Raw genomic sequence first — 23,192 nt, forward strand, 5'->3', positions numbered from 1 at the left:
TGTCAGGGAAAACCCCAGAAGGAATGCAGAACTATAACTGGCTCAACCCGATGCACAACATCATGTTTCACATCATTCAAAAGTTTCTGTAAAAGTCTCTACAGTGACCAGCTGGCTGACTGCCTGGGAGTCATTTCCATTTGTTCAGTCCCTGGGGTGGAGAAAATGGAATTGCTTTCTTATAGTTCAATTAGGCAGATCTGGATGGAGGGAACTGAAGTTAGTTCACAAAAGGTGCCCAAATCCACACCCTTTCAAAAATGCACAGAAAGTTAGAACAAGAAAGTCAGGGCTCCAGATTTCTCAAACTAATGCTTCGTCACCTCCCTCTCCACCTCAAGATAATGGCCAGGACACTCTTTTGTTGACTAGTTAAGACAGGTGAAGAGAAATCCTTGGTGGGGTCTATAATTCCGACAATCCTTTTGATTATACTTTCCCCACAAGCTTAAAAATTTAAAAAAACCATGAACTCAAGGTTTATTTTAAATTACCAAAGTCCCTGAAGTAGAGGACTAATTTATTTTTAGTATTAAAGTGATTAACAATAGTTCTCATTCTAACTTATCCATATTCAAACTCACCTGCTCAGAAAGTTGCAAACCCATACAGTTTCTAACAAGTCCCACTAACCATTAAGAAAGGACTTACAACAATAATAGTTATGTGCACAGGAAAAAACCAGAGTAGAAAATGCCAGTCAGAGGTATCCAGACAGAAAGACTTTCTGTGAGTGAAATAATATTTCATGTCCGTGGTTCAGGAATGATTCTGTTGGGAGCTGGGAAATCAAGATGAGAAACCTTTGGTATCCAAATTGGATGTCTGGGTTCTCTGCCATGCCATTTTTGACTATTCTAAATCAGTTGGAGACGGAGGCCTGAGGAGGAGGAAGAAATTCTCAACCTCTAATCAGTCGCCACTCCCAGGGTTAGGACTGAGGACTGAGTATAAACGCACTCAAGGCCTGACCTTCAATGGCAGCAGGACAACCTGGGAAACTACTCACTTAGTACTCGAGTCAGGCCTGCTGTGAACAGCCAGCTCAGCTCCATCCAGGGCCTTTATGCTGGAGACCCTCGGGAGAATGGGCATTTTAGTTGACAGGCTGACACAGCTGGAGTTATGTGACTTAAAAGGTACTACAACAGCCCTTAACACTATGCTTCAGATAATCGACATGACTCCACCTATAGGGCAGCAGGACTAAGTAAATCCCTAATAATTCAGATTAGGCAGGATCTTGGGTCATAATTCATAGTAGAAGCTATAGGTCCTACTCTATAAAATCCATGTACAGTATAGATCCAAGAGGCTGGGACACTTAGAGAGTGTGGCAGAACACATGGTCTTCGAAGATCTGCTTCTCTTTTGCTGGGAAGGCCTTGTCACAAACTGGACAATTCAAACTAAGGGTCTGCGTGTGCTGCTCCAAGGTGTGATCAAACAAGTCATCAGGAAAGTCTGATTTGCAGGTGGGGCATTTCTTGATGGAGAGCTGGGAGGGAGAGCAAAGAGGTCAGTCCGAATGGAAGCTATATGTGGCGGAGACTGTGTCTGACTTTCTACTATATCCTCAGCACCTAGCATAATGCTCGGCAGATGGCAGGTGATCCAGAAATAGAGGATGAATGAACAAATTCACATTTGGAGATACTCACTGGGGCATTCTCTAACCCCAGGACTGAAAGGATGTAATATTGCCTGGAAGGGGCACTGGACAGACCTTGTTTGGCTACCTGCCTGGTTCATATCTCCTCCCCAGTCCTGCTACCAAACTCAATTCACAGGTGAAAATCTCCAGCGGAACACTGATGGATGAACTGTGTTTTCTTCTCCCCGCCCTAACGGGCTCTTGCAGCTTTCAGCACTGACCAAACTGATCCTGCTGACTTCTGGAGTTATCACAGCAAACCAGTCTCCCTATGGTTCACCGGAGCACGAAGGGAAATTTTCCCAAAGATTTCATGTGGGAAATCTCATGAATCAAATACTTACCAGGCTGGGGGCAGAACTTTCTTGGATACCTGAAGGTAATAAAAGAGATTTCATTCAATGAAATGCATCCCTAGAATACATTCTCCAGCTGTGTTCTAGCAGCTGGTTTTTTGTAACCCTCATCGTTCCCCTTCTGATTCTTTCGTTCTCATATATATCATCTACTTTGATAGAGGGGATCTAGGTCAAGGATAGCGGGGGAAAAAAGGAAAAAATAATGAAGTGGCATTTTCTGTAGTCATTATATAATCAGAAAAAACAATAAACCTATTTTCAGTGTGGAGAAAATGAGATTTTAATGAAAGCAGTAACAATTTAATATGGAAATAGTCTGAGAATAGATTTTAAGACCAAATCCACGGTCATTTTTTAAATGAAATGTTTAAAAATATTTTTAAGGAAAAATAAACTTGTACCCCTGCCTGTTGCAAAAATCAGATTGTGACTGTTAAGAGAACAGGCCTGCTTTAAACTGTCGCAAAAAAGCAAATGAGGTCTCATATCACTTTTGGAGACAAAAAAGGAGGAAAGTTCCCTGTTTGGCAAAGACATCTGACCCCGGGTCCTTCAATGACAACACTGGTTGTCACCCCATTTCCTGTCCCCCAAACCACTCAGGAGTCTCTGTTGAGCACATCCCTGCTACCCTGGGTCAGGCCACGGGGGTGGCTGCCTAACAGCCCATCCTGGGTGGTACAGTCCGCCTCTCGTGCTTCCATTTCCAAATCTTAATTAGCTTCCTCAGCTTTAGATGTATATATCTTCTACACAGAGACATTTCTCTGATTTATATATTTGGAATATAGCCAGGGGACTCAATTTGTGTCTGCTGCCTCTAGGCGAATGATCTGATTTGTGTCTTCTAGATTCAGATTTATTTCTCAATTAACACTTCTTGCCTGGCAGTCTTTCTGTTGGGTACCCAGCTTCTGCCCAACAAGTCTTAACCATGAGGCTGGTCTTAATTAGCATTTCAGATAAAAAAAAAATTTATTGGAGGAAAGAGATGCAAGCAGGGGCCTCCAGCTCGAACGGCAAAGTTGTCTTACCAGAATATGGGTTTCCATAGACAAGTCCTGGGTTTTGTCTTGCACCTCCTTGATTTGAAGTAGGCGCTTGATACGGAAAAGAGTCATAATTCAGACCCATGTAACTCAGCAGTGTGCTGTTCTCCATCTTCAAAAGCTAAGGATAGAGTATTTACAGAGACATGTTAAAAGTCAACAACAAATGGCCACAAGGAACTGGCCAGGGATGCCCATTACAGGTAGTTCTCAATTAACAATGTGGCACTGGAGAAGCCCAAGAAATGATAAACCATAGTTCTTCCAAAGGGGAAGCAGTAGCCTCAGTATTCCAAACATCTGAGTTCTTAATATCTGAATTTAAATATGTATTGAATTTTGCTTAGAATGAATGCAAAAAGGAATTTTATATCTTTAAATACACACCAACTGAAGGGGGTACAGAAGTTGTATGGATATGTGAGGGTGGTGGGAGCTATATTAAGATCGAAACTGTTACACATTATTGAGAGCAGAATGCTTCTTTTAGTCTCCTTCCTAGAACAATTTTCTTACATAGTGTGAATATTCATCTCATATAATTTTCCCTCTTCATGTTTTATCCCATTAAATGGATATGCCAACAGAGAGTGAGAGGGAGGAAAAAAGAGAGGGAGGGAATGCGAGAGAGAAAGAATGTAAGAGATCAAGCCCCAAGGGGGACAGGCAACATTTAAAGTTCTTAGAAAAACGAAAATCAGTAAATTTCCTCTTAACATCTTAAGAGGGTTTTACTATAGTTCTTAACAAAGCTTCCAAGTATCAGATCTTTTTCTTCTTGCTGCAAGTTATGTGCATTCTTCCTTCCCCATCTTCTGCACACCCTTCCCCCACCCCCAGCCCACACCATCGACTATTTCAAAGTCAAGGTACAGCTAACTAAATCAAGAGGATGAGAATGACAGGACCAGAAACAGACCTCAAAGTCTTTTTGCAAAATTGAAACACACTGGCATAAATGATATAATCAAAGGTAGAAATGATCACTTGAAGGCATAGCCCAGAAGGGTTATGGAGAGGGTAGAGATGGAGAATGGCTGGAGGTGTAGATCGGAGGAGCAGCCAGAATGCCTGAACACCTGCTCTTTGATGCCAGCAAGCATGTGAGAATGACTTCAAGTTCAACCTTTTTATTTGCTGCCATTATCCTCAATCAATCAATAATAATGTGTTTAACATACAGCAGAAAATAAATACTGGTTGGATGAAAGAATGAACTGATGAATGAATGAATGCATAGTATTTATTTGGGGCCTACCATGGGTCCAGCACTGGTACAGACCACCACTTCTGCTCCTGGTTTGGCAGCAGAGAAAAAGAAAAAAGTTGTGCTGACGGAAAAGGGTCCCTCAGCTAGCACAAAAATGATGTAGGATATTACTCCCCAAAGACAATACTTACAATAGCTGTGGAGTTAAAAGCAAAAATAATAAGTTAGATCTTCATCAAGGCTGTTCCTTTCAAGGTCACTACTGCCATGCGAAACAAGCTTCAGTTACAGAACAAAGAATGGGTTTTGCGGTAGATTAGGAAACCAGATGAAATGTACTCTTTGTTTGGGAGCAACTGTCTCATCCAATGTCCCAGAAAGGGCTCTTTTGTTTAACTTTTTATGTTAGCACATCTCTGGGTCACCCTGCTCCTTCCCTTAAAAAGTCTTTTACATACTTACATCATTTTCGTCTTCTATTCTCTCCTTCTCTTTCTGCAGAACATTATATATAATCTTGTTCTCACTCAGTCTTTTTGACAGGTCAAAGTTCTGGTCCTGTCAAAAAATAAAATAAAATCGGATTAGGACTACCTACTGCAGTCTGGATCCAAGGTGGGGTAAAACAAGGAGATCATAGAGGATCTGGCTTTCCAAAGTGGTGGGACTGAGGTGCTGGAGAAGGAAATAGGGGTAGGGAGGAGTGGTACCATGGAGGTGATGCTGACTTACAGAAAAATGACTTAACAAAATGCCTGAAGGCTTGGGCTGGCATCAAGATGCCAGTTTCTTTTGGTTTAGCTGGGAGTAAGTGACCAAAGAGAGAAAAAGTTAGCTTGGGGAAACCTCAAGACTGGCTTAACAGAATTAGGGATAAACTGAGCTTTTTTTAACCCCACACAACCATGGAAACAATCATCATCTTTGTCTTGAATAAACATCTCACCCAACACAGCGTGAAGCACTGAATTAGGCTGGTGTGACTCCCTCCCAGTGTGACGACAGGCATGTGGACTCAAGTTACACTGAGGAAGAAGGAACCCTGGAAGGCATTTATCCAAGGCTACAAGGAACCCAGACTGGGGTCCTGGGCTTCCCAGTATGATGGGTTCACCTGACTAGTTTCATGGAGCCAAAACTCATAGGCATACTTCAGCGCTTCCCGACACCTGCCTATATACATACACAAGCGAATACCTCACAAAAACACTTTAAGCTAATCCTACTAGTTGCGGGGTTTTTTTCAAGATTTTTTATTTGAATGATGGTGCCCAAACTGCTGTGTGCTTCTAGCCGACCCTGAGGTAGTAATGTGAAAGGGGGCCACCCGATGATAGTGCTGACTGAGGCTCCTGGCTCCCCATCCCCATTGGCTCCTGCTAGCTCTTCTGGTCCTGGTTCACTTCCTCAAAAGGCAGAAATAAGAAAGCACTATCTCAGTTTGTACAGAAACCCGCTCAATGGTTATAAAAACCTTCCCTGTGACCCATGGCTGAACTGGGGCCTCTATTTCTGGGGATCTCCAGGCTGGTTTCTGGCCCCATACTCCATCCCTCTTTTTTAGCAGAGGGTGTATTCTCCTTAGCGTGTGTACAATCCTCTGGGCTTGGTCCAGGAACCACAAACCTTCACACCCTTTGTTTCCTGGGCCCCTCAACTCTGTCATCTACCCGTGCGGCAGCCCTGAGTTGCCTGATCTGTTTGTGGAGCCGTTGACACTCTTTGTATTTCTCTAAGAAACAGGCTTTCCCGGCCTCTACCTTTGCCTTTAGGCGTTCCACCTCTTGTACTAACTGCTCCTCCACTGCTGTTTTCTTGTTCCGAGGCTCCTGAAGCCTAAGATACATAGTCCTCCGAGCTAGGGGCCTTTTGGATGCATGAGGAATAAAGAATTGCTATCAGACAGCTGGGGAACCCCTGGACCTTGAAAAGTATTCCATGAAAACCAAGGAAGTCCAAACCTTTGAATGGCTATAGATTATTTAAAGCAGATTTCTTTGTTACATCAGAGGTCACAAACTCAAAAGTGCCAATAGGGGCCTGGCAAGTAATGGAACTGAATAAAGGAGTGTGGGATGCAACAAAACAGTGAGGACGGCAGCCACATGGGGAACGCATGACCCATCTAAAGGGTCAGCAGCTACTCAGCTCCAGATTCTGCTACAGGGCGGGAGTGTTGGCTCATATGTTGCAGAGCCTCTGATTTTTCAAGAAGCTGGAAATACCAATTTCTTTTAACGGGAAATGTTCCCATTTTTAAGTGTTGGTCACCAAATCAGTTTTTTAAAAAACACCATCTAGAACAAATAAAACATTCCTGTGGGCTATACTTAACCGGTGAGTTGATGATTTTCAAACTTTGTTGCATCTATTTTTTATTATATAAGCTAAAATACGCAGTATCTTATACACAGTAGGTACTCAATAATCAATCAGATAATGATTGAATGAATGAATGATGCATAGAGGATATGAGTTACATTCCCAACAGCTGGATATTCTCCACGCATCAGGATTTCTCATGTCCTTACAACAGTTCAGAAAATGGAGCTTCTAGGCACCTGTGATCACCATGAGGCCTCGTTTCCAACAATATATTATAGGAAATTATTAGTCAATTAGGCTTTCATTACTATATTACATAGCTCAGAATAATTTATAATGATGATAATTGCTAACATTATATTAATTATAACAAAATTTGTTTGACTACTATAATATCTTCTAATTGTAGAGCTCATTTTACAATCATTAATTTGTCTGCCCCGACAAAAACTCTTTAAGAAGGGGGTACGGGTTATTCTGTGTGATTTCTAGCCCAAGGCTCTATTTACTACAACCTCTCATGAAGTTTAACTTCCAATATTCCTTTTCAGTCGTCACATATTAGAAACACCCACCTCTCCTAAACAGTCTGTAAATGGCAGATTCTCTGTCCCTTTGGGTAGAGAGAAGAAAGTCCAGAGGTAAATGCTATTGTAATCTGTGTCATTAATCCTGTCCATCCCCTGAAAATAGGCTCTATCCCTTCCTTTCCTTAGGCTCCCTCCCACATAGCCAGCCAAAGACAGACATGCCGTTAACTCCTGTTGTTTCTTCGCTGCAGCAGTTTCTTTCTGCTTCATCTCCTCCACTGTCCACTGGAGCTCCTTCTGGTGTTCCCTCTGCACAAAAACAGATTTCAGTACCACTGCTGGGAAAACACACGCACACGCACACGCACACGCACACGTGCGCACGCACTGGGGAAAGGCCTGCTAAGCTAACGGGCAAGCAGGGTGCAGAGAGAAAAGCCAGTCTTCTCTTATTAGTTCCTGAGAAAAGCCATTAGATACCTCATTTCAGATGGCTTCCCCGGAGACCTTTCCCGCAGCCAGTGACACCCAGGTATATGATAGAGCAAAGAAAGAACAATGTATGTCTTTTTTCACAAACGCCTAAAAATATTTTGTTCCATGACTCTACCTGTTGAGTTAAACTGAGAAAGAGCTGGCCGTTTTCCTTTCTCAGGCGCTCCAACTGCTCTGTTTTATCTTGAACTCCCTGAACAAGCTTCTCCATTTCTTTCTCTTGGGTTGACAGCTGGGCCTAAAGCAAAAATAGTGAACATAACCAAAATAAAAAAGAAGGAAAACTAAACAGGAACAATGCTTTTAAATGTACAGTAACATAAAGAGATGTGTGTTCCCCAGCAACTTCCAACTGCCAAATATCCCCAAGAACTTCTTCACTCTTCAGCTCTACCTTACACCTAAAAATCTAAGACTCAACTGAGTAAAATCTGACAAACCACCCTTTAAAGCCCCTCTTTAAGGCATAGCTTCCTAAAAAAGAGAGCAGTTCTGCTGCTACCTGCTTTACATTCCAGGCTTTTTTTTTTTTTTTTTTTGTGGTATGCGGGCCTCTCACTGTTGTGGCCTCTCCCGTTGCCAAGCACAGCCTCCGGACGCGCAGGCTCAGCGGCCATGGCTCACGGGCCCAGCTGCTCCGCGGCATGTGGGATCTTCCCAGACCGGGGCACGAACCCATGTCCCCTGCATTGGCAGGCAGACTCTCAACCACTGCGCCACCAGGGAAGCCCTACATTTCAGGCTTTTTAGTAAGATTTTGCTTGAAAAGATTTTGTAGCTAAAAGAAAAGTTAAAAAGGGTGTGGAGGGCCAAGAACGGAAAACACCCCCCCTGAAACTGTAGTGTGATGTGCTGAGAGATCCACCACTAGGCATTCAGTACAATGAGCTGCATCTTCCTGCGCCACCACAGTGGAGCGGTGCAAGGCTAAGAAAATATACTTTGGCAAAGGTTTGGCATTACCTACCTGAAGCTGATCCACTCTGACTCCCATCTTCTCATTTTCTGAGGACATCTTCTGGTTTTGTTCTTTCAGCCTGTGGAAGTGGAGATGACTAAGTGAAAAAAAGTACTGATTCTAGGTCAGCTCCCCCAGACCTTAAACGATTTAGGGCTGCCTGGGCCCTTAGCCTGCAGAGTTATTTTTAAATCCACTAGTCTCTTCTTCAGTCCTATTTTGGCTTCCTGACCTCAAACTGCAAGTGTTCAACACTTAACGTTAATACTTGAATTCAGATCATTTGTCCTTACAATTCTGATACTAATTCTCTAACCTAGAATCAAAGAGCTCATGAATCAAAGAGGGAGAATCATACCTATCACTGTGATAACAGGAAGACTGTTGTAAAATCTAATCTGACCCTGCCTACGGGTGTCTGTGACACAGCAGCTCCTCCCATTCGAGAGTCACACTCACTGGAGAAGCTCTGTCTCCCAACAGTCCTTCTGCTCTCTCATTGTCTCTTCCAATCTCTTACTGATGCTCTTTAGGGTTTCCAGCTCCTCCTGTAGATGCAAACATCAAAGGGACTTAACATTTCTAAGACAGTGTTTAGTATCTCAGGCAGCCAACAAATATTTATTGAGCACTTATTATATGTCAGGCATATAGCATGACACAGCAGTGAATGAAATATCCAAGTAAAAGGATTTCTATATTAAAATGTTCTTAATATGTTCTTTCCATATTAAAAATACATCTACCTTAGGAGTTTGGGATTAACATATACACACTACTATACATAAAATAAACAACGAACATGAACCTACTGTATAGCACAGGGAACTATACTCAATATTTTGTAATAACCTATATGGGAAAAGCATCTAATACATATATATATATAAAACTGAATCACTTTGCTGTACACCTGAAACTAACACAACATTGTAAATCAATTACAACTCAATTAAAAAAAGAAAAAAATACATCTACCTAATTTCTCTTCTAGTGGAGCTTACATTTGTCCATTAATTCATTAAACAAATATTTAATGAGTGCCTATTACATACCAGACACTGTTCTGGCACTGCAGACACAGCAGTGGGCAAAATAAAGGTGCTTTTCTCCTAGAAACGTGCTGTCCAATTAATTCATGAAAGCCACATACATAATTAAAAATTTTAGTAGCAACATTAAAAAAAGTAAAAAGAAATAGATGAAATTATTTTACTAATAGTATTTAACCCATTAAATGAAAATATCATTTCAATATGTAAACAATAAAAAGGAAATATCTAATATACTAAAATCTGTGCCAGGTATTAGGATAAGGGTGTGAGATCACAGAAAAAAACAGAAAATGATTCTGATCTCCATCCTCCAAGTTCACCTTTAACTGCTTTTTTTAATTTAATTTTATTTTTTTGTAGTATGCGGGCCTCTCACTGCTGTGGCCTCTCCTGTTGCGGAGCACAGGCTCTGGACGCGCAGGCTCAGCAGCCATGGCTCATGGGTCCAGCCGCTCCACGCCATGTGGGATCTTCCCAGACCGGGGCACGAACCCGCGTCCCCTGCATCCGCAGGCGGACTCTCAACCACTGCGCCACCAGGGAAGCCCGTACCTGCTTCTTTCGGAGCTCAGCCTGCATGTCTGAGTTCTGCTTCTGGAGGTTGACACAGCTGTCCTTCAGCTGCTGGTTTTCTTCACAGAGCTCCTTGTTGTGCTGCTCGATCTCTTCCACCTCACCCTACGAAAGAATGTTCCATAAACTCATATTTGGCCCTTTATAGCTCAATGGATATTCAAGTCCCTCTAGCAGAAAATTCCCATAGGCTGGGATGGTTAGGGTCTAGCTGATTCCCACTCACTGTAGTGACATCTGTGTACCCCAAGTGGAAGCAGCCCCTCAGTATGTAGGGAAGGGGGTAAGAGAGGTGTGTCTGTATAACTGCAGCACCGAGGCTGCCATTACCAAGAAAGAAAGATAAACAAAATTAAGGCCACAAAAAGTTAAAAGGGGGAATGACAAAAGAACATAGTTTTTTCTTGCAAACACTAAATATTGTTTGTCTCTCCTCTCAGACTTAGCTCCTTGAGACTGGGACAGGGTTTTAATTGATTCTTCACTACATCCCCAGTGCCTACCAGAGTGTTGGATGGAAGTAGGTGTCCTGTTAAATAACTGAGTAAGCAAATGAATCTGAGAGATACAAAGAAGAATATTTGGTGTGTCTCTCCTCAAAGGAGGTTATAAAATTTACTATGGTGATAAGATGTGCAGATGACAAAACTTAAGTCACTGGGAAAGTTAAATAACTGAATGTCAACTGAGTGACAGAAGTTTTAGAGAAAGGAGAAATCACTTATTGTTATGATTCTTGTTAACATTCCTAAGTCATTCCCTTAGGAATGGTGGGTTTGAATGGGTACTGTATAAAATTTTCCCAACAGTTATCTGTTAGACATTCCATAAAGGCTTACTGACTAAAATTCTACCCTATCCTGGAATTGCTGCACTTAGTGGCAGGAAGGGATTGAGATGAGATGCTTACAGACCTGAGTGGTAACAACCAGGATGTCCTCCTCATTTTCTGGACGGAACTGGAAAGGGATACTTGCCCCCCGGACCACACCATCCTGATCCACATAGCAGAACTGGTAATACTCATCATCCTTGGGCAGGTAATAAGCTGAAAACAGAACATGATTTTTAATCCAAAATAACGTCTATTCAGAAAACGAAAAATTTGGAAGTCTTTTATCTACCCTAGAAAGCTCAAGCTCAAGGAAATTACTAAGTTTTGGCTGCTAGCTGTCTTCTACCTTTGATCCAGTATTTTTCTCACCTTTGAATTGGACCTCCTGCTGTTTGTCAGATTTGCTGTTTAGGTCAACGGGCAAAGTAACCCACATGAAGGTGTAGTACTCACGGGTTGTCTTCCATCCCACCTGAAATGACAAGAGGCTCTTGTTCAGCATCTGGAAGTACACAGATTTGGGTCATGTCTTCTTAAAATGCACTTTTTGTTATGTTGATTTTACAATAGAGTAAGTTCATTATGATAAGATCTACCCACAGTGGATCAAATCTTGTTTTTTGACTTATGATAACTATATATACAATTAAAAACTGGTATGCACACACACAGTCTAAATTACTTGTCTTAGGAAACAAAAACTGGCCATTCAGCACCCAGAACAAGAGTTCCAAATATTGTATCTCCAGGTCTGACATAGAACTGACAGTGATTAGGAAAAATGTTGTGGGATTGTGAACCTTGATCCTGCTATTTTCCTACAACAGTGTTCTTGGAACTTCTTAATCAGAAAGCACTTCTGATCTGCCCTCTCTCTCCACTGGTTCATCCTCTCCCGTGTCCAGTTCAGTCTTGTCACCTATACCAACCCGGTTATATCACTGCGTTTAAAAGTGCATTTAAAAAATAATGTGTGTGTTGGGGTTGGATGGACAAGAGAGTTCTTAGACTATGAGGTACCAGATAACTGAGTCCAATCTGTAGAGTTTTCTTTCTTCAGTGTTTTTCTTAATGCATGTTTAATGGAGGCTTTTTGGTGATAAAGATAACATCAACAGTCTGGTAGTCATAAAGGCCCCTTCTAGGTATGGAATGCAGTAAGTCATAAGATACAAGGATACTGTAAAATATGCCTCAGAGCAGAAAGCTGGCTAAGTGGAAAATATTCTCACTAAATGTGAAGAGGGGTAAAAGACGGCTCAAATCCTATCTGGAAGATAAGAGTATACCGGAGAATAGAAAAGGAGCCATTGTGTCTTCAAGGGGAGAATACTCAGCAAACTTACATTTATTGCTGTATTGTGACCCTGCCTGAGCCCAGTGGGAAGAAAAAAAACTAAAAATAAATTCCATATTCATATACTAAGGAATCAGAGCAGGGTTGAAAAGGCTGTAAGTGCATCACACATACTAGGGCATGTTTTAGTGTCTCATTAACACCCACCCCATTGCTGTAAGCACCTCTGAGCCACCGAAACCTGTGGAGGTACAGGAAGCAGGAATTTTATGGAGTCTTCATTCACATCCTGGAGTTTCTTAATGCACTGTGACCAAAATATCATCTAGGAAGGCCTAAGAATTCCTGCTGCCTTGGAACAAGGAGGCAACTTCTAGTCACCTGCAATCTCCATCCTTGGCTTGTCCATCTGAGCAGCCCTCGTCCCAGCCTGCCTCTTGTGGTGTGACACTTCCCCTCCCTGAAACCTTGGAACGTCGCATAAATGCCCGGGTAAAGGAGAGTATGGAGCACAGGGCTCTACACTGAAGGAAGAAAAGCTAACTCCCATCCACTTTAGGCTTTATCACTGGTGGTAGGTTTCACTCTATGGAGAAGATGTAGCATATTGCACGTGCAGAAACATTTTGTGAATGCCTACTTGGTGCTGGGAACCAGTGGTGTTAGGGCAGATGAGGAGTTGAGGGGTATGATTAAGACTATACACTGCAAGAACACCAAGAGCACTTTAGAAGTGAGCTAGGAAGTACACAACTTTACAGTCAGCCCTTAATTCTCTAACTGACCATCTGTTGTTCAAAGGAATTCAGCAGAAAAGAGGAAGGAAAAACAGAGGTTTGGGAGTCAAACAAACTTGCTTCACCACTAGGAGACCTTGGGAAGGTCACCATCTTGAGTACATTCACTTTATTCATCTGTGCACAGGCAATACTACTACTTACCTACTTAACCTCAGGGGGCTTGCTGTGCTGTAAGGATTAAATTAGAAAACACACACACACACACACACACACACACACCCCTCACCAAAGACCTAGCACATCATATGTTCTCAAAAAGTTTGTGTTCTCTCTTTATTAGTCTTAAACTTTTCTTGCACATTTTAGGGTAGGTGTTCAAATCAATAGCTTTGTGGACAATGAACATCAGAGGCCATTCTTTGGGTTAACCACAATTTCCTTATTGTGGTACGCAATACCTCTGAAATGAATGAAGTATAGATGCATTTAAAAACAATGCTTTTGGGCTTCCCTGGTGGCGCAATGGTTGGGAGTCCGCCTGCCAATGCAGGGGACGCGGGTTTGTGCCCCGGTCTGGGAGGATCCCACGTGCTGTGGAGCGGCTGGGCCCGTGGGCCATGGCCGCTGGGCCTGCGCATCCGGAGCCTGCGCTCCGCAACGGGAGGGGCCACAGCGGTGAGAGGCCCGCGTATCACAAAAAACAAACAAACAAAGAAAACAATGCTTTTAAACATTTGTTTTTAAAAAGAGTAAGGCTTTCGGGACTTCCCTGGTGGTGCAGTGGTTAAGAATACACCTGCCAATGCAGGGGACATGGGTTCAAGCCCTGGTCTGAAAGATCCCACATGCCGCAGGGCAACTAAGCCCATGCATCACAACTACTGAGCCTGCGCTCTAGAGCCGAGGAGCCACAACTACTGAGCTTGTGTGCCACAACTACTGAAGCCCGCGTGCCACAACCACTGAAGCCCGCGCGCCTAGAGCCCGTGCTCCGCAACAAGAGAAGCCACTGCAATGAGAAGCCCACGCACCGCAACAAGAAGTAGCACCCACTCGCCACAACTAGAGAAAGCCCTCGCGCAGCAACAAAGACCCAATGCAGCCAAATAAATAAATTAATTAAAAAAAATAAATTTATAAAAACAAAATAAATAAATAAAAAGCATAAGACTCTCATTTGGTTTAGAGTGAAGTCCTCACTGGAAGTTGCTTCGGCTGTCCCTCCAGTTCTCCACTACCCCCACCTCTAAACACCAGCCCTGTTACCTCCAGCTTCCATCGTTCTATCACTTAGCTTGGAATTCCAAACAATTAAGGAAAAGGAATTAGATGAGGAAATGTGAATTAGCATCGGCTCCTACACAGTGCATTCAAGACCGATGTCTGACTTTAGGATGAACAGCATTGGTAAACAAGCACATGACATACTGAGGTGTCAAAACAAAGGTCACTTATGTTAGGACTCAGTAGTGTAAGTTACTTACATTTGACCTTTCAAACGTAAATTTGACAGATCGACCTAAATAGGACGATTTGTCATTATGGTGTGTGAGTGAGTGAATGAGCAATAGTGTGCATGTATGTGTGTGTGTGTGTGTGAGGGGATGTCAGAGACAGAGATACAGAGGGGGAAAGAAGAGGAGCTAGAGAGTAAGTTGACTATAATAAAAAGTACCATTTCTGTACTTGAACTGACAGGGCGATTAGACACTGGAAGAGGAAACCGAGGGAGCTCATAAACTTTCTGTTCTTGGAAATCTTCACAAAGAAGCAAGACACGCTTATTCAGGAACAAACTTATTGGATGCAAGATATAGGACAAGGTAAATTTTCAACATCCTTTCCAGATTTGTAATACGTATATTAAAACAAATTAAACACTGTACTAAGTAAGCAAGTGACGTTTAAATTCACAGAAATTATGTAAGGGGCCACCTACCCCAGTCAAGTCATAGGTGAATATTTCAAAATAGGATAATTTAAAAAAATTTACATTTGGTCTTTGAAAGTATAATAAAACTTGTGGATTGTATGATTTTCTATCTTATTTTAGCTTAAGACTGAAATTAAAATTTGAGTCCTACAGCACATGCTGGTGTGTGTAGGGAGAAGTGCTAGGGAGCTTAGTTTAGGATTTTAACATTGGCCACACATATATGCAAAATGCTTATAAGACAGAGACAGACACACACTCAGGTAACTAAGATTCACCTCTAGTTCCCAGTCACTTGGTACTAAATTAACCACTTACTCTAAAGATGCCGATCCAATCCTTTCGACGGGGAATGAAATGCTGGGTGAGGGTGTAATAGCATGTGATGTCCCCTCCAGGGACGTAGAACTTCTCCACACTGTTAAAGATGACCTGAGAGAAATGACAATGCTCCAGCAAGACAGCTGATGTGGGGGGATCTTCTACTGTCTCTTCCATGGTAGGGGTCCTGTTATGAGATATGGGATAGAATAAGGCTCAAAAAGGGTTGTCTGAAATGCTGGAAATTTCTGGGCTCTCACGCAGGGAACATTCAGTCTGGGGCAAGTCAGTTAAAGCCTGACAAGTACTGAGATCACACAACTTGCTTTCGGTTTCACTATGAGCCACTTTGCATTCATAACTTCCTATGCTATAAGAATTTTCTGAGTCTCTGTGACCTCTTCACCACAGGCACCACCACCCTCACATACCCTTGTTCTCTGCTCACAGCTAGTTTGCTCCCCTTCTTCTAAATGCCTTAAGTAAGGCAGCCTAGAGGTTTCTGAGCTGGGAACTGTTATGACTTAGATTCTAGATTTTTCATTCCAACAAGCCCTGTGACTTTTGGAATGTCAATTTCTCTAGATTTCAGCTTCTCTATTCAATTTCATTTATCCTGTAATTATCGGGTCCTTCTATATATTAAGGCACTATGCTAGGAGCTGGGGATGGGTACAGAAAGAAAGATAGGGATGAGAGAAGGAGATTATTTGACGTGCAGTTGTGACGAGCATGGGTTCAGAAATCAAAATGTTGGAGTTCAAATTCCAGCTTCATCACCTATTAAATGCATGCCCTTGGGTAATTTACTTAACTGGACTCTGCGCATGGTTCCTCATCTGTAAAATGGGGCTAATAACATCTACCGCATTCTTTTTTTTGGTGAGCATTAATTGAAACACAGGCATACCTTGGAGACATTGCAAGTTCAGTTCCAGACCATCTCAATAAAGCACATACCTCAATAAAGTGAGTCACACAATTTTTTTGGTTTCCCGGTGCATATGAAAGTTACGTTTACACTATACTGTAGTCTATTAAGTGTGCAGTAGCATTATGTCTAAAAAAAAGTACCTACGTTAATTTAAAAATACTTTATTGCTAAAAAATGCCAAAAATTTTCAAAAGTAACATCAAAGGCCACTGATCACAGAGCACTGTAACAAATATAATAATAATGAAAAAGTCTGAAATATTGTGAGAACTATCAAAATGTGACACAGAGATATGAAGTGAGCAAATGCAGTTAGAAAAATGGCACCAACAGACTTGCTCAAGGTAGGGTTGCCACAAACTTTCAATTTTGTAAAAAAAAATAGTATCTGTGAAGCAGATAGGTATGCCTACAATGTACAGTGTCTAGTCCTTAAATCAGTACCTGCCATAGAGTAGGCAATTCACACAAAGTAAAGGCTAAGTGACAGAATAAAGCACTTGCACGAAGTCTGGATAAAGAGAGGGTTTAACAGATGTTAGTGACTATTACGTTTATGTTGTTTTTCTTTTCTGTCAGTCTTTGCCCTCAAAAGAGTCCCAATCCGATATGGAGGTTAGATGAGAATTTGAGTGACTGCCAAGTAAAAATAAGTGCAAAATGCTCTTGGGTTCAAAAGAGAGAGAGATGAAACTGGTTACGAAAATGAAGAAAAGCTTCAAGGAGTGAGGAGAATCCTAGATAAGCCCTCAAGGAAGATTAGAATTCTGACAAATGTGTTTGGGGGTGAGGAAATTCCACATGAATGAAGCAGCATGCATAAAAGCAAAGAAACGGAAAAATGCAGCCCATGTTTGGAGGACAGCAAGCAAGTTTGGATCCCTATCTATAAAATGGGGATAGTAAGCTGTATTTCACCTTTCTAGGTCATAGTACAGATAAAATGTGATCAAGGATGGGAACTATTGGGGAGATAAAAAACAATACACAAAAAAAACAAAGTTTTGAATTGTCAGGACCTGATATTTCCTGCCCCTCAAAAGCCACATGCCCTGTCTTCTAAAATGCATTTAGTGAGTCTATGTTTCTCAACCCAGAGTTCTATTGGGAAATGAAAACAATACTGCAGCTCTACACAGCAGATGAAGAAAGAGCTGTACATTTGCAAATACTACTACATGGTATCTTACAAATTCAGCTGTTTGAACATGTTGGAAGATTGTACAGACAGACAGACAGACACAGACACCCCTTAAAAAAATAGTAAGTACAATAACCAAAAAAACACAGTAGCTCTTCTAGCTCTGCCCCACCCCACTTATTTCCTGGTTTTATTTTGAACTCTAAGCAGACGGGCCTCCTCTTCCAGCTCCCCCCAGAAGTCAATTTTTTCACAGAGAAGGTAAGAGGGCTTTGAGGCACTGAACTGTCTGTTCTCGAGACTGAGCTAAGGAACTAAGAAATGTACTAGCTTTCTGGTTTGTGACACAGTTTGGCCACATCCTCAACCTCAAACCTCAGATCAGTTTTTCTAAGGAAGAAAGAGGTCACATTCCAGTCTAGGCCAGTACTTGTTCCTCATGATAAGCCGTTGACTACTGATCTGTTGGATGCTGTGGGAGGTTGGGCAGGGAGGTTTCTCAGCTCGCAGACCCCTGTCTTTCCTAGAGGTCTTCAGTCACACTGAGGCCAGCATAGCCCCTCTGCCCTAAGCCTGGGGCACCATTTATCTGAGCATGTGACTTAATCTGTCCTTTACTGTGGATCATGAGAACACTCAGGTAAGAGTGAATTCAGGGCCTGTCTCTCAATTAACCTAAATACCATCATACTCTGTTCTGTTCCTTCATAACACTATCACCACTATATACACAACAAAACACCTAGCTTAGTAATCACTTATTGCTATGTACTCATAGTACTTACTCATTGAATAAATGAATGAATAAGATACAATGCAATTCATCAAAAAGTGAAAGGAAGGGGCTTTGTAGGTAAACAATGGTGTGAATGATGGTGGGGCTACTTCTTATCTTTAGCCCTGCTCTTAATTTGTTGGGTACCTTTGGAGAAGCTGCTGTTTCTCAGCTTTCTCTTTTCTAAAATGGGGGAGGAGGGAGTTCCCTGGTGGCCTAGTGCTTAGGATTCTGGGCTTTCACTGCTGTGGTTCGGGTTCAACCTCTGGTTGGGGAACTGAGATCCTGAAAGAATCTCACTGAAGAAAGGACAGCATTACATACACAAAATGACAGGAAAGAGCTCATATTCTGAGACTTGAGTGTACAGCCAATGGAAACTTTATCTCTTGTCATTCATCTGAAAACCTAACATCTGTCTGGAAAAGTCAACAGCCTTGGTTCCTTGCTTATCAAAAATGTAAGAGGGCTTCCCTGGTGGCACAGTGGTTAAGAATTCGCCTGCCGATGCAGGGGACACGGGTTCGTGCCCCAGTCCAGGAAGATCCCACGTGCCGCAGAGCGGCTGGGCTCGTGAGCCATGGCCGCTGAGCCTGCGCGTCCGGATCCTGTGCTCGGCAACGGGAGAGGCCACAACAGTGAGAGGCCCGCATACCGCAAAAAAAAAAAAAAAAAAAAAGTAAGAGACTCCATGAAGTTTCCCATTTCAGAGATCTCATCACATTCCCAGAAGATCTCATCACATTCCCAGAAGGACTCAGGGGGCACCCAATGGCACTCTAGGTGTTCGGAACTCAATCATTCTTGAAATAAAAAACTCTTCTGCCAAGACTACAGAAGGGTTTGAGGAGGTAGAGTGAAGAACAATAGTGGCTTTTCTGCTTCTTACCAAAGCCGACGACTTTTAGAAAAGGCCATGGGTAAACCTAGAGCATAACCATGTCAATCTGAACTGGGTCAGTGAGGAGGTATCTCATTCAACTTTTCCTGGAAGGACGCTATCTACTGATTTTTAAGGTCAGTGATCCTTAAAGCTTATCCTCCCTCCCAGCGATAAAATTCCCTGGGAGAAATGGGCTCCAACAACGGCTTGGGAAATTGCCTTTCTGACAAAGCAGTCTAGAAATGACTGTTCGTGGTGGGGGGTGGGCAGGAAGGATGCGGAAGGAAAATTAGAATGATTTAAGCATCAGCTCCCCTCCTTTAACCACTCTTCCCACTATAGAACCTGTCCACCATCCACTTCTAATTCTGGCAATATCCACAGAGACAAGAAAGACAGAAGAAATACAAAAAGAGCAAAAAGAGCAAATGTTAAATTTAGTGGGATGAATTAGGCTCCCTAGAAGTCATGGAATGGTATTCCACTTGATTCCTTACTCCTACCCTCAAATCAAAGACTGGCCATATAAAGAGTGACCAGGGAAAACAAATAGAAAATTTTAAAAACAAACCATCAAATGTGGGAAAATAATGCAGAGATTCCACAAACTGTCAGAGGCACTTTACTTGGACTCTGACATAGTTGTTACTTTTTCTTTTTTTTTTCAGTTCAGTTTCCAAAATGATTAGGGTCCTCAGAAGAGGCAGGCAATAATAGGCAATATATTTTAAAATGAGTCTCCTGAACTGGCTCCTGGCTTCTAAGAAAACCTAACACATTTTGGGCCTTCCCTGGTGGCACAGTGGTTGGGAGTCCGCCTGCCGATGCAGGGGACGCAGGTTCGTGCCCCGGTCCGGGAAGATCCCACATGCCGCGGAGTGGCTGGGCGCGTGAGCCATGGCCGCTGAGCCTGCGCGTCCAGAGCCTGCGCTCCGCAGCGGGAGAGGCCACAACAGTGAGAGGCCCGCGTACTACAAAAAAAAAAAAAAAAGTAGAAAACCTAACACATTTTCATCTAATGAGCTTCTCAAGTCTAATACAGTACTCCCAGGACTGTTCCATGAGGGCATAGATTCTCTTACATTCTCCTAAAGGAACAAAAAGCCAGTTCTACTCCTGCTCTTCCTGAATGAATCTGTAAACTACGCTGATATGCTTTTTAGCAGAAAAACTGAAAAATGTTAAGCTTTCTGTTGTTGTTTTTTTTTTTAAGCTTTCTGTTTTAGGTTCTAACAGTGCAAATATTCAACCAAATCAACTCACCAATTTTCCTAAAGATTTTTCCTCATGTATGTTGAACCACAAAGAATAACCTTATAAAACGACAGCAACAAAAACTAAAATTCTAGCACAAAGAATGCCCAACATTTTTACATTAGCCTTTTATACCAGTGGGCACATGTTTCAAGAGAAGTGAAGACTATAGATAAGTTTCTCTGGATCAGTTCACAGAAGGAAACCAAATGAATCCACAGCCGAGAGAGAAATGCCAATCAGTTCTTCATTTGGGAATAGTAAAAATAAAAATAAGTAAAAACTAAACACACATTCAAACTAATTCCTTCATCCTTCTGCTTACTTAAGTTTCTAAACTACTAGCAATTAGCAAAATGGATGAACTGATTTGAGTTCCACTCCCCCTGGCCGTGGAATAGATGCTTCCACAAAACTACCCTTTAGAGAACACTGACAATAGATATTGTGGATGTGTAGAAGGCCCTGAGATGGGGAGCAAAAGCACAGACACATAGTCACTGGTCCTCAAATTATGAGAGCCACTTGCTCTAATCCAAATTTCCCAAGTTCATTCCAGTTCCTTACCTAAAATCTTTCTAGTGCCTTAAGTAAACTTTGTACCCCCAGGAGACTTTTAATACCTAATTCAGTAACAACTGTTTGGATTAGTTGCCAGGCTTATTCTAAGCAGCCTGCATCCCACATACCACAACACCACAGTGCCAACAGTACTAGGGAAGAACAGAAAAACTGTTCTGGGCAACCAGGAGAAACAGAAAAGCTCAAAGCTGTGGACTAAATCTCCATTTTACTTTACTGAGATTTTATACTTTTTCTGTGAAAAGGGTGATTCTGCTAACCCTTGAAGTGACCTGGGTAGTGACACTGTTTGAAGTATAGTAGAAAGGGGACTAAGCTAGGAGCCAAGGGGCCTGTGTTCCTGTCTTAGTTCTGCCACTAACTAGCTCTGAGATCTTGGCCAAGTCACACTATCTCTTTTTAGGCCTCAGTTTCCTCATCCGTAAAACACATGGATCAGGCAAGAAAATCTCTAAGGAACTTTCCAGCTATAATGATGATCCCAAGTGAAGGAAAAAGGAAATGAAAGAGTTTAACTGTCTTTTCATCTAAGAAAATGAGGAAGCATGGTATTATATTAATAAGCAGAGTCAAAAATTTTAAAGAGCCCTATTTGTACTATCTGACTCCAAAGACTACATGACTTGTTAGTGTTATGTAACTCTTACTACCTTTCTTAGGGTCCTTTCCACTCCACAGCTGTCATTTCTGCAAAAGGGTAGAGTTTCAAATAGAGGCCCTCTGAAAGTATCTGTGAAAGTGACTCACCTGGATATTCCTTAATCATGTGCTCTACATAATCTACAAAGACCTATTGTATTAAAAGTCTTTTACTTTTAATAGTTTTTGCAACAGTGGAGATGTTATAATACATAGCTTTTGTATTATTCTACTCAGCTCCAACCATGGCCACTTGTTGGCTTCCGTCAGAAGCAAAGAATCCAAGTGATAGAAAAAAGTTTAAATGTCCAGGAGGGGTTGAAATCATAATAAATTAGAGTGGGAACATTAGCCCCAAACTAAATTGGGTGGGGGAGATGGGGGGGATGGTGGGGAGGGAGGGGTTACCGGAGATCAACGGTAAAGAAGCAGGTCACCGCATCCCAAGTGCTCTTTCTTCTCGGTCGTCTAGAACATCTCCTCCAATTACAAACGGCCTCAACTGAACGAATGGGGCTTGAGGGATCAAGACTGGGAAATTGAGGCCCAAAGAGAAACTAACTTGCCTGGGGTGACTGGGCAAGGTCCGCCTTCGGCCACAGCCACCAATGACGTCAAGCACGGGGATTAAGGAACCAGCACGACCTCGGCCGGCGAGGGGGGGCATGACGCCGTGACTTCAAGACCCTCACTCGGGTCAGAGGGTTCCTTCTGCCCCAGGAGCCGCCCACCCGGCCCCGGGCACTGAAGCCCTGCCCTCCTCGGGGAAAAAACTGCCCTCAACCCTCCTAGGCCGCGGAGGGGCTCCAGGGGCCCCATGACGCCACTCTCACTTACGGTCACCCTAGAAAGATGGAAGCAGGTGAAAACCGAAACCAGCCGCACCACTGCCCGCCCATGGCCCTTTCTCAGGACTGGATGTGTGAAGTCGGGGAACCCGAGGGCCCAACTGTCCCTAATTGCCCACCTTCGCTCCAGGGACTCACCAGGGTATGCAGCCAGCGGCGGCGCCACAGCAACAGGGCGGGGAAAGGGAGAGGGGCGGGGCTGAAAGCCCAGGGCCGAGCGGTCCCGTCTGACCCCGCCCATACGTCATAATGGTCAGCAAGCCCCGCCCTCACCGCGGTGCTTTTGTGGACTTGTAGTGTTTAGGTGACTGGGCCCCATGGTTGCTCCGCAGCCCTGTATGGTTTACCCCAGTCCGGAGCAAAGATCACATCCCAAGGAGCCTACTTCTTCCCCTAGAAAGAGCCATTTACCTTCCTTTAAAAATAAAAATTTTTTTTCTTTTAGTCCTGAGTGAAAGCTCCATACATTTGAAGGGCCATTGAGAGGTCATCTTCATTTTTCTCCTACCTCCACGCAATACTTCACTAAGAGTCTTATAGATGAGAATCTCTTTGGCATTTAATCATGCCTCCCACTTGCCCCTAAAGGAGACCCAGCAACCTCCCTGGGTAGCCCAGTTTGTGTTTCATCATTACCCCTCTAGAAAGAAATTATTCTTTAGTGTTAACTCTGTTAAGGTAGTGCTCTTCCTAATCCGGAGTAAGAATAAACTCAGCAAGAATCCTGCTACGTCAGTTTAAAGAAAATTCCCCACCCTTGATATCTGATACCTTGATACCTGGCCTGCCTTCAGCAAGAATC

General features: G+C 42.7%; 1 protein-coding gene across 6 annotated transcripts in view; it reads right to left on the reverse strand.

Annotated features, from left to right (window-relative positions):
* Positions 1-479: 479 nt before the first annotated feature.
* The window catches only part of CALCOCO2 (calcium binding and coiled-coil domain 2), a 38,469-nt gene continuing 15,756 nt past the window's right edge, over positions 480-23,192 (reverse strand). For 2 of the 6 annotated variants that reach the window (XM_067021224.1, XM_067021223.1), the window contains exons 3-14: positions 15,332-15,521; positions 11,413-11,515; positions 11,123-11,256; positions 10,188-10,313; positions 9,040-9,128; positions 8,590-8,659; positions 7,738-7,860; positions 7,350-7,436; positions 4,735-4,830; positions 3,048-3,183; positions 1,999-2,027; positions 480-1,498 (exon numbers count right to left, since the gene is read on the reverse strand). In XM_067021224.1, coding sequence (XP_066877325.1) covers positions 1,325-1,498; positions 1,999-2,027; positions 3,048-3,183; positions 4,735-4,830; positions 7,350-7,436; positions 7,738-7,860; positions 8,590-8,659; positions 9,040-9,128; positions 10,188-10,313; positions 11,123-11,256; positions 11,413-11,515; positions 15,332-15,521 — 1,357 coding nt within the window. In that variant the 3' untranslated portion in view covers positions 480-1,324. Of the gene's footprint in view, positions 1,499-1,998; positions 2,028-3,047; positions 3,184-4,734; positions 4,831-7,349; positions 7,437-7,737; positions 7,861-8,589; positions 8,660-9,039; positions 9,129-10,187; positions 10,314-11,122; positions 11,257-11,412; positions 11,516-15,331; positions 15,522-22,108; positions 22,613-23,192 lie in introns of those variants that run through there. The other 4 variants (XM_059047088.2, XM_059047089.2, XM_067021225.1 and 1 more) reach the window with 4 other exon arrangements.

This window comes from Kogia breviceps, chromosome 19 (assembly GCF_026419965.1).
Source record: "Kogia breviceps isolate mKogBre1 chromosome 19, mKogBre1 haplotype 1, whole genome shotgun sequence".
NCBI lineage: Eukaryota > Metazoa > Chordata > Mammalia > Artiodactyla > Physeteridae > Kogia > Kogia breviceps.